At 34.7% G+C, this 11055-nt stretch overlaps 1 protein-coding gene across 1 annotated transcript in view; it reads left to right on the top strand.

The window, feature by feature from the left end:
* The first annotated feature begins 2200 nt into the window (after positions 1–2200).
* Positions 2201–11055, top strand: part of si:dkey-121b10.7 (heparan sulfate glucosamine 3-O-sulfotransferase 6) — a 15783-nt gene continuing 6928 nt past the window's right edge. Inside the window, exon 1 of the mRNA XM_067404486.1 lies at positions 2201–2688. Within this exon, the coding sequence (XP_067260587.1) occupies positions 2201–2688 (488 nt within the window). The remainder of the gene's footprint in view (positions 2689–11055) is intronic.

Here is an 11055-nt window from a genome sequence, read left to right as displayed (position 1 = left end):
GTAAAAGCATGGTACTCTTGGAAAATCAAGATAACTAGACTTAATGAGACTAAACGTGTTGAGCAATATAACAATAATTAGTTTTCTGTCTATAAATGTAACCAAACAGTTGTTCCCTTGCCTATTAAAACATGTAATATATTAAAGAGTCTTTGGTGTTTTTTCATGATTTTCACAAAATAAAACCGGAAACCGAGGGTAACTCGGGTATGACGCAATTAACAGGCGACTCCTCACACATACGGTATCCTTGGTTACAAATAGTTGGAAACATTTGGGATATTGTAAGTACTCAAGTGAACAAAATATATAACTCTGTCCTAGTGGTTTTTGGATATTTTACTGCAAAAATCTTACATAGTGTGTTTTTAAGAGCTCATTTCTTCAATTCACATACTGTATGTTCAAAGAGTTTGGCAGCATCTTCTCTGTAAACCTGATTTGGAATCATATTTATTGTGAAATCTAAATTGAAGTGAAATATTTTTCTTATTTTCTACAGTAATACTGGGGGAAAAGATATAAATACACTGTAAAAAAATATTTTCATGATTTGTTATCAGAACATTTTTCTTTTGTCAAATCAACTTTGATAATTAATGTGGATCAGATAGCATAATATTTTAAGTTTCTGTTGATTAAACCAATTGCCTTCATTGTATTAACTCAATTTTTTAATTTCAATGAACTCATAATTTTAAGGCAACCAGGTAACCTACTTTTTTAAGTTAAACCAACAATTCTTTTTTAAATATTGTCCAGACAGCATTTTAATAATTTGCTTTTGCTTTAGTACAATGACAAATAAAAGTCTTTAAATTATTTAATTTTGGGAACAACATGTTGTGTTTATAATACTACACTTGCTTTCTCTATGTTCTCAGTATAAATTAATGTATTAAAAAAAGTATAGCCTTATTTATTTTTGATGGGGGACCACTGCAAAGGTATAACCATATTTGTGACCCTGGACCACAAAACCAGTCATAAGGGTCAATTTTGAAATTGACTTTTTTTTTTGAAAGCTGTATAAATATGCTTTTCATTGATGGTATGTTAGGATAGGACAATATGTGGCCGAGATGCAACTATTTGAAAATCTGAAATCTGCAAAAAAAAAAAATCTCAATATTGAGAAAATCGTCTTTAAAGTTGTCCAAATGAAGTTCTTAGCAACACATATCCACTCACAAAAATACATTTTTTATATATTTATGGTAGTAAATTTACAAAATATCACCATGGAACATGATATTAATATCCTTGGCATAAAAGAAAAATCTACAATTTTGACCCATACAATGTATTGTTGGCTATTTCTACAAATATACCCTTGCAACTTATGACTTATTTTGTGGTCCAGGGTCACATTTGAGGTTTAATTTTTTCATTTTAAAAGTTTAGATATCTCTGGTTTATTTTTTATTAATTTTTTCATGTTATTTCCATATTGCTATTATTTATTTTATTGCAACTACGGTCACAATCATACCAATAAAGTACTTTAAAAACGAGTTTTGCGGTGTGTGTGTTTGCAATAAATGAAACGATTGTGATTTTTACGTCTACAGAGACCAGATCAAGGAACAGACTGTCTCCGCTGAGTGTGTGGCCTCCAGGACAGGTGTTGCTCACTCACTGACCTCTTCATATACTGCCTCACACTGCAGCCTATGAAGGAAAGTACATGCCATAAAAATACCTGAGATAACATTTCACTATTATGCAGTAAGGGATGTGAACTTTGACCTGTTCTTTTCTTATCCCCAAAAAATAAGCTCTCTAGCTCTCATCGATTGTATGGTGCTTAATGGATTTGTAACTGCTTAGGATAGTCATAAAAGTAATTTGAGCAAAAGGGGTGGGACTCAGAAGGCAGGGCGTGGATTCACACCAAAAACGGGTGGGAGATGAATGGGTAACCCTGGTCACCCGAAGCTGCACGACTGCGAGAGACCAAGCCAAAGAAGTCATATCAGTCCAACAAAAAGAACATGAAAATTTATAATTCGTTATGTGACTTCTCTATGTAAGACATGATCGTGCAAATATGGCGTGCAGTTGATTTAGTGTTTTTGCGGCGCAAAAAACAGTAAATCTCACTAAATGTTTAGTCTTGCAACCAAAAGTAATTCTTTTACATTTAATACGGCATGATTCCTCCGTTTAACGTGTTATTTCTTGCGAAGCAAAGACACTCATGGGATGTTGGACAACGTGTTTCGACTTCGGACACCTGAAAGCGCATTCCAAGGTGTCCGTGTTCTTTACCATGCTCCTTATATTCACCTATTTATTCTACTGTCTCACTGGATACTGCGATTCCATGCCGAGTCCACTGTACGTCCATCAAAGTTTCAGAAGCAAACTTTTCCCAAAGGAAGGGAAGAAACTCCAGCCGGACGCGCACTGGAACGGCTCCATCGTACGCGAACTCCCTGATCAGGATGCGACAGACGTGGAAGATGAGAAGAGGCAGCGAGGCTTAGGCTATGACACTTACAACAATCTTTCTGTGTCGAACAATTTCGGCACCAAAGAGTTTCCTCAGGCGATTATTATCGGCGTGAAAAAGGGGGGGACGCGCGCGCTTCTGGAGTTCCTGCGCGTTCATCCAGACGTGAGAGCCGTGGGCGCAGAGCCGCACTTCTTTGACAGGTTCTATGAGAAGGGTCTTCAGTGGTACAGGTAGGTCGTCTGCTAATAGTTGTGAATAATAGTATCGCTTTTACTATATAGGGCGAGGGATTATCAAAACCCCTAAACGTGTTCAAATTCAGTATACAGACATAAAATATATCATGTTGCATGGACACTTGAGGCACACGTGTAAATTTTTAAATGCCTTTGCAATACCAGAATAATGGCATTTTTTTAAGAAATAACGGTATATTTGCAGATGCTAAATGGTTTTGATGCTGTATCTAATACAGTGACCTTTTTATTTTCTTTATTAAGCGTTTAAATACTTTTTTGAACCACTTTGCGTTGAAGCATCAACGCTTCTCACAGAAACTGAGAAATATGTTTTGTCATTTATTTATTTGACTCGGCCAGCATGTAACTAATCTCCATAGCAACCACTCTACCCTAGTAACTGCATAGCAACGTGCTAACAACCACTCCTTAGCAACCAATGCCCTGGCAACCAACCATTCTAGTACCACCAGAGCTCGAAGTGGGAAAAAAAAAAGGGAATGTATGCTACACATTAAAAAACAAAAGCGCCAGTGTTGTGTTTCGACCCCCTGCCACATTATTACCCCCCTAGTTTTGGTAGGTTTAGGAGTAGGTGCGTAGGATTAGGGGTGAGGTTTAGATTAGGCAATCAGGTAGCGACCTGAACGAGGGGGGGTAATAATTTGGAAGGGGGTTGAAATTGTGCCGAATTCTGACCCCTGCCAAATTATTACCCCCCATATTGGTTTAGGATTAGGAGTGGGGTTAGAATTAGGCAATCAGGTAGCAAATTCAATGACGGGGGGTAATAATTTGGCAGGGGGTCGAAATTCGCTACAATACCTGTACTGCGTTACAAACCAATCACAAAAAAATAGTCTTATCTGTCTATGTAATCTCTGCCTATGATTTTGATTCTTGGAGACTGCAATTTTCTTTATCCGAGATACCCACTTAAAATCTTAAGAGTGGTAATCAAGTGAGCCACCAGATGTTTTATCTCACAGTAGCCCAATTTTATAACAGACAGTATAGTTTATCTAGACCGAAATGCATATGCAGCACTCGTCGTAAAATCTTCCAGCAGAGATCATTGGTTTAATTAACTCCTCAAAAGAGTTTACACACTGAGACTTCTTTCAAAACTGCATGTTTAGACTGTCCGTCAAGCAGTTATATATCGTCCTCTCTATTTTAATGCCACTTGGTTCATTAATATCACCTGTCAATAACCTAGCCAGTTTAGAGCCATGTCTCATTGGCAGGACATTCAGCCCTCTGCCAATATAATGTCTGTGGATTGACTGTCTCTCTTTCTCTCATCTGTCTGTCGCTCATCTCCACGTCATCCAATCTGAAATCAGACAAATGGGAAATCTTAAGTACATCTTTCAAGAAATACTACGGCCCAAAATAAAAATTCTATTATTTACTCACTTTACCAAACTCATATGCTGTTATTTTTTTCAGAGAACATCAATGGGTTTTGAATGACATGAGGGTGAGATGATAGAATTTTTATTATGGAGTAAAACATTCCCTTAATAATCATGGATATGGGCCGTTTATGGTGCATTTCCTCTCTGCTGAAGACTTTGAGGCTTAGTTTGATGATTTCTCTCTCTTTCTCGCTCTTGCACGCACATTTGTTCCAGCATGTGGTGACAGCCTTATGTAAACAAACTACCCATGTACAGGGTTTTTGTAACGTATAATTCAATATCAGCCTTGTCAACACCACGGGTATCCTGTGTGTGTGCAGATGTGTAATGACAGCTGAGCCATTGTGCATGCCAGCTGGAAGCCCTACATGGACGAGCTTTGTCACATGGCCACTGTGTGTTTGTGAGAGGGAGAGAGAAAGCACACAAGCTTTGTAACCAGTGACCAGGTGCTCATATACTTTACTTATTAAATGACTGTCATGACTGTTGCCCATGTGAAATATTGTACAAATGATTGCTACATTACCCTACAAATATTGTATACATTAAATACAGGTGTTTGGTCAAAGATTTTATTTTGATTATATTTTATTTTGATTAATAGTAATCTAATAAAGTGAACATTTTCTAAATGCTTTTCAAAATATATTGTATTGTAACAATATATTTACAAAATGTATTGTAAATATATTTATTAAGTACACAGCAATATCTCCAGAGTTAAATCAACTCTGCTCAGAGTGCATATGGTCCCTCTCTAAATAGTGTTAAAGTAACACTGAAGCAGAGTTAAAGTTAAGGAGATAATTAAGAAATTAATAAGGCTGTGACTTAAGTCACATGTAGTTCTTGTGTTTTTTATTTCTTCAGTGATTCTGCTTGTTAACAGCAGGTGTTCATCACTACTGCACAATCATTACTTAATTAATTGCTTAATTATCTAACTAAATTTAACTCTGCTTGAGTGTTATTTTAACACTATTTAGAGAGGGACCATATGTACTCTGAGCAGAGTTGATTTAACACGGGGGATTTTGCTGTGTATTAATTATTCATTATTATGAGTAACATATGTAAATATTAATTTGTATTATGCAAATTAAATAAAAAAATAATTATATATTATGTTAAATACAATAAATAACTATTTAAAAGTATAATATTACATTATAATTAATAAATTCATAATTTCTAATATATTATAATAATAAAAATATGAATTAATTTCAGGATTGTATAATTTAATGAAGAACTAAAGAGCATAAAAATCTTCTGAAAGCTATTTCTATTTTTTTTTCTTTACTAATATGTTCTGATTGCATTACATGTTCTTTAATTCTGTTCATTATCCATAATAATTCTTCCTCCCCCACCTGACTCTGGAGCACCTTTTCATGAATCCATAAATCACCATGTGGAATAAAAGTCACCTCCCAATCAATGATGTGTGCAGACGTGATGCTTATCGATTCTTCCTTAACCAACTTTATTGCACTTAGGCATAGAGACAGTTAATTAACATGTGCATATTCAATCTTTCTGACAAACTGCTGCTGCCTTTTCAGCTCTTGAGATTCTTTATGATGCTCCAAGGTGCTTGGCTATAAAGGTTTATGCTTTAAGACCTGTGTTAAGAGAATACTCCCTTTTTGTGTTAGATTAGCGTTTATCTCCTTGTTGTCTTGTGAGTGCTGTGTAACAGAAGGCCCTTTGAAATGAGGAGAGATATTTAAATGACTGAAGTTGATCCCTAATGCAGAAAGTAAAGGTGGTTTATATATATATATATATATATATATTTTTTTTTTTTTTTTTTTTTTTTTTTGCAAAGTTGACATAAAAAATAATTAAAACAACTAGAATTCTAACAAATTGTCTTAGAAAAAGCATTAGCACTCAATCCATTCCACACAAAAGCAAATTTTTCTTCACTTAACCTGTCATTCATGTTAATGAATACATTTACATTTCGCATTACACATTCAATTTGGATTTTAAAGCCATACATTTCATGATGTCAGAGAGGCGATTTAACACGCTTGATTTCCCATATGACCCTGGTCTCTAACATTAAACTAGCCATTGATTGATCAGGGCTGAGGGTAGTGGTGTGGAAGAAACCATCACGGCACACATCAACGGTGCAGTACAGAGATAGATGTGTTATCTATCTATATCCTCAGAGTGACTCACAGCCTCGTAATGAAGAATAAGAGCCAGGTCATTTTTGGAGGAAGCAACTGATGAAAATGACTAAAACAATTTGTTGCACCAAATGTAGGATCTTTAGATAATACTTACAGAAGATCTGCTTATATATGGCTCTAAACAATCTTAATAGATCTCAGATATATCTCAGATAGATATAAAAAGAAATAGCATTGGAAGGGAGGCCTAGACTTTAAAAAAATAAAGGTTCTTTATTGGCATCGATGGTTTTGTGAAGAATCCATGGAATCTTTCCATTCCACAAAAGGTTCTTTATAGTGGAAAAAAGTTCTTCAGGTTATTAAAATGTTCTGATCATTGAAAGGTTCCTTGGGGAACCAAAAAATGTTCTTCCCTTTTGAAACCTTTATTTTTAAGAGTGTTTCATTAACTTACTAATTTGATAATCACAGGAAAAGCTTTATAAGCTCATTTTATCGGCATGCCCTCTCTTCAAACCCCGCCCTCCAAACATATTTAAGCCAATCCTGTCAGCAAATCTGAATATTCAAAATCATGACTGGCACAGAGGGTTTCTGATAGGCTAGCTTAATCAACTAGTTAGTTGACTATAGCGCTTGTTTTTGACTTTCTGGGTCTTTTATGGCCACACCTGACTGTGAGAAATGTGTTTAGCTTTGCTTTGCTTGTGATTTTTATTAAATTTATTTTTTTTATGATGTGGTTAGCTGGATAATAATTTCCTAAGAAACAACTTGGAGGTATTCAGTGGGTAAGTTACAGTCTAGGCCAAAAGAAAGAAAGCCTTGGCTTGACCCAAGCTGTTCACCAACCCACAACGGCATAGATAGTTGTTTTTGACGCATGGATTCTCAGCAGAAATGCCTAGACTTTTACTGCTGAAATACAGACATGCTATAGAGAAAAGCCCAGTCTGTTCCTTCTGAATACTTCCAACAAGAAAAGTACGATTAATCAGGCAAAAAAAAGGATTTGAAGACACTAATCATACTAACCTCCCAATTCTGCAGCTGCAGTTGTTCTTCTGCGACTGACTGTTAAAGCTGCACATACGGTGGGCTGTTAACCAAGCCAGGGATGTGGTTTCCTCTAGGCTGGTCTTAAAGGTTCATTATGCTGCTACACACTCCATATTGAGTCACTTAAAATTCTGTGTGGTGCATATTTGAACAGATTTCCATTGTATGATCTGTTTTTACTTTTATATTCCTTCATGTGTGCATTGTAACTTCTAGCTAGAGAAACTATCTGGTCACATATAAATTTACATCGGTTTTATAAATGTAATTCTGCTCTTTGGCTTCAGTTCAGTCAGCAATTACACATTTGTCACAGAAACAGTATTCACTGCACACACCACCATAACATATAGTTCATTGAATATTGTGCCAGGTCTTTTTTCCCAGGGTCCTCCTGCCAAATTTATACCGTAAATTTATGTCAGGCGTTTGTGGGCATTTAGCAATGTCCTGATACTGGACTATTTCCAGAAACTGAATCTCAGATGCATTAAAGGTACAGTACTTTAATCGTTGTATACCTTTTAGTGCAAAACTTGATGCAACCAAGTTTTATAGCTTAGTTTATAGCAAGTTTAACCTTTATGCAAATGATGCAATGCTGAATGCTGAATGATTCTTTGTACAATAAGAATAATATTTTATTTGTTTACCAGCAATACTCTATGTACCATCTGCAATTAGATTTCTGAAATATATGGCCAGTTTTGCTGCCAACCAGAAATATTATAACATCCAGCATTAGGAACGACCATTACCAAAACATCCACTCTGACCACCGGTGATCTGCAGCCAAGGACTTCTTCCTCCTTGTTGTTTCCTGTGACTGATCCTTAACACAACATCAAACACTTAATATCTAAAATTTTCAGCCAGTCTGATTAGATAATTAGGAGCTTCAGAAGCAGATTAAAAAGCAGGAAGAAAAGGAAGCACATCCTGCCAGGGCTTCAGAGACTATTCAGGAGGATGTAGGTGGATTTGCAGTGCGTTCAGTGTTTTGATGTTTTAGAAATATTAATTTTGTGGTTTCTGTGCAAGAAGAAAGAATGACGATGTGTAAATAAATGGTAAAAATTATTATTTCCAATAAAAATCTTAATATACAGTACAGTCCAAAAGTTTGGAACCACTAAGATTTTTAATGTTTTTAAAAGAAGTTTCGTCTGCTCACCAAGGCTACATTTATTTAATTAAAAATACAGTAAAAACAGTAATATTGTGAAATATTATTACAATTTAAAATAACTGTTTTCTATTTGAATATATTTCACAAAGTAATTTATTCCTGTGATACAAAGCTGAATTTTCAGCATCATTACTCCAGTCTTCAGTGTCACATGATCCTTCAGAAATCATTCTAATATGCTGATCTGCTGCTCAAGAAACATTTAATGTGTACAATTGTACAAAATATTTGTGTACAATATTTTTTTTCAGATTAATAGAAAGTTCAAAAGAACAGTGTTTATCTGAAATCTAATCTTTTGTAACATTATAAATGTCTTTACTGCCACTTTTGATTGATTTAATGCATCTTTGCTGAACAAAAGTATTCATTTCTTTAATTTCTTTTCCAAAAAATAAAAACAAAAATTCTCACTGACCCCAAACTTTTGAACGGTAGTGTATAATGCTACAGAAGCTTTGTATTTCAGATAAATGCTGTTCTTTTGAACTTTCTATTCATCAAGGAATCCTGAAAAAAAAGTACACAACTGTTTTCAACATTGAAAATAATCATACATGTTTATTGAGCAGCAAATCAGCATATTAGAATGATTTCTGAAGGATCATGTGACACTGAAGACTGCAGTAACGATGCTGAAAATTCAGCTTTGATCACAGGAATAAATTACTTTGTCAAGTATATTTAAATAGTACACAGTTATTTTAAATTGTAATAATATTTCACAATATTACTGTTTTTACTGTAATTTTAATAAAAAAATGTAGCCTTGGTGGGCAGACGAAACTTCTTTTAAAAACATTAAAAATCTTAGTGGTTCCAAACTTTTGGACTGTACTGTATATATAATTAAAATATTTTTAAGTATTTAATTACTTTTATTATAAATACATAAATAAAAATATATAATTGATATCTATTATTATTATTATTATTATTATTATTATTAAGATATTTTAAATATCATGTCATGTCCTGTTTTTTATTTCAATTGACAGCATGTTCCAGTTGTGAGTTGAGAGCCCTTTAGAGAAAAAGCTCTTTACATTATACATTTTATGAAATTATTTGATTCATTACTTAAAGGCACAATATGTAACTTTTCACCACTAGAGGTCACCTATTCAAAACAAAGGCGTAGCTTGATTACGCCGAGACTGAGTGTGGAATCATGTCGTCTTCACCTCACAGCCAGGGGAAAAGAATCTGACAGGACTCAATCATGTTCATGGATGAGATTATCAACCCTTTGATGCGTACGATCACACCGCTGTGATTAGAACGTTCAGTGCATCATGTGATCAACTGCCAAATTCAAATGTGCTTGCGTGCTTTGGCTGGAAGTGAGCCAGAGACGAACCGCTTAGCGCTTTTCATATATCACAAATATGCAGTGTTTTCAACTACATACTGTTTATTTTAGGTTTCAGACATTTAAAAACACATGAGTACTAACAAAACAATACATTTAGAGTTTGTAAAATACACACTGATGTCTATAGAGGCGGCAATAATATCATTTTCATAATAATTATACTCATGTAAGATACACATTCTGTAAGTAACTTTAAAGGATTAGTTCACTTTCAAATAAAATTTTCCTGATAATTCACTCACCCCCGTTATCCAAGATGTTCATGTCTTTCTTTCTTCAGTCGAAAAGAAATGAAGGTTTTTGATGAAAACATTTCAGGATTATTCTCCTTATAGTGGACTTCAATGGCCTCCACTGTTGAAGGTCTAAATGACAGTTTCAGTGCAGCTTCAAAGGGCTTTAAACGATACCAGACAAGGAATAAGGGTCTTATCTAGAGAAACGATCGGTCATTTTCAAAAAAAGTGTAAATGTATATGCTTTATATGAACAAATGATCGCCTTCCAATTGGTTCCGCCAAAACCACATTTCTGTATTCTTCAAAAGGTTTATTCTGTATGTCCTACACCTTCCCTAATCTATTTACGGAACGAACGCATCGCCAGTTACATTTTTCCCGTAAGTAGAATAGCGAAAGTATAGGACATACAGCGTAAGCTTTTTGAAAGACTTTGTTTTAACTGTGTCCTGGTTAAAAATGCTTATTTCTCTGGATTTAAACATTCTTGGAAACATCTGGTATAATATAAGTAAACAAGACAACAAAATATATAACACTGTTCTATAGTGTGTTTTTTTTTTTTTTTTTTTGATATATTAATCCAAAAATCGTACATATTGTGCCTTTAATGTACAGTAGTTTACAAAAATTGTATGAGGGCTTTTGATTTTGGGTTTGGCTGCTCTCTATAGATGCAACTAGCTGATAAGGTAGAATTGATAGCTATTTCGGATGGAATTTAAGAAGGCAGTGTTTAAATACAACTAGTTGTCTTTTTATGCCATTGTGTCTTCATCTTTGGGTGTGGTCATCCGGCTGCTGCTTCACAGATAAACCCACGCAAACACACTCACAGCAGCACTGCTGATTTTCCCACATGATAGGAAGGGCAATTAGTTTCTGTCTCTCTCATAAGCACACACACACACACACACAC

The sequence above is a fragment of the Chanodichthys erythropterus genome, chromosome 12 (genome assembly GCF_024489055.1).
Source record: "Chanodichthys erythropterus isolate Z2021 chromosome 12, ASM2448905v1, whole genome shotgun sequence".
In the NCBI taxonomy this organism is placed as follows: Eukaryota; Metazoa; Chordata; class Actinopteri; order Cypriniformes; family Xenocyprididae; genus Chanodichthys; species Chanodichthys erythropterus.
Note: the sequence above shows the minus strand (reverse complement) of the source record. Positions and strands in the feature narration are given on the sequence as shown.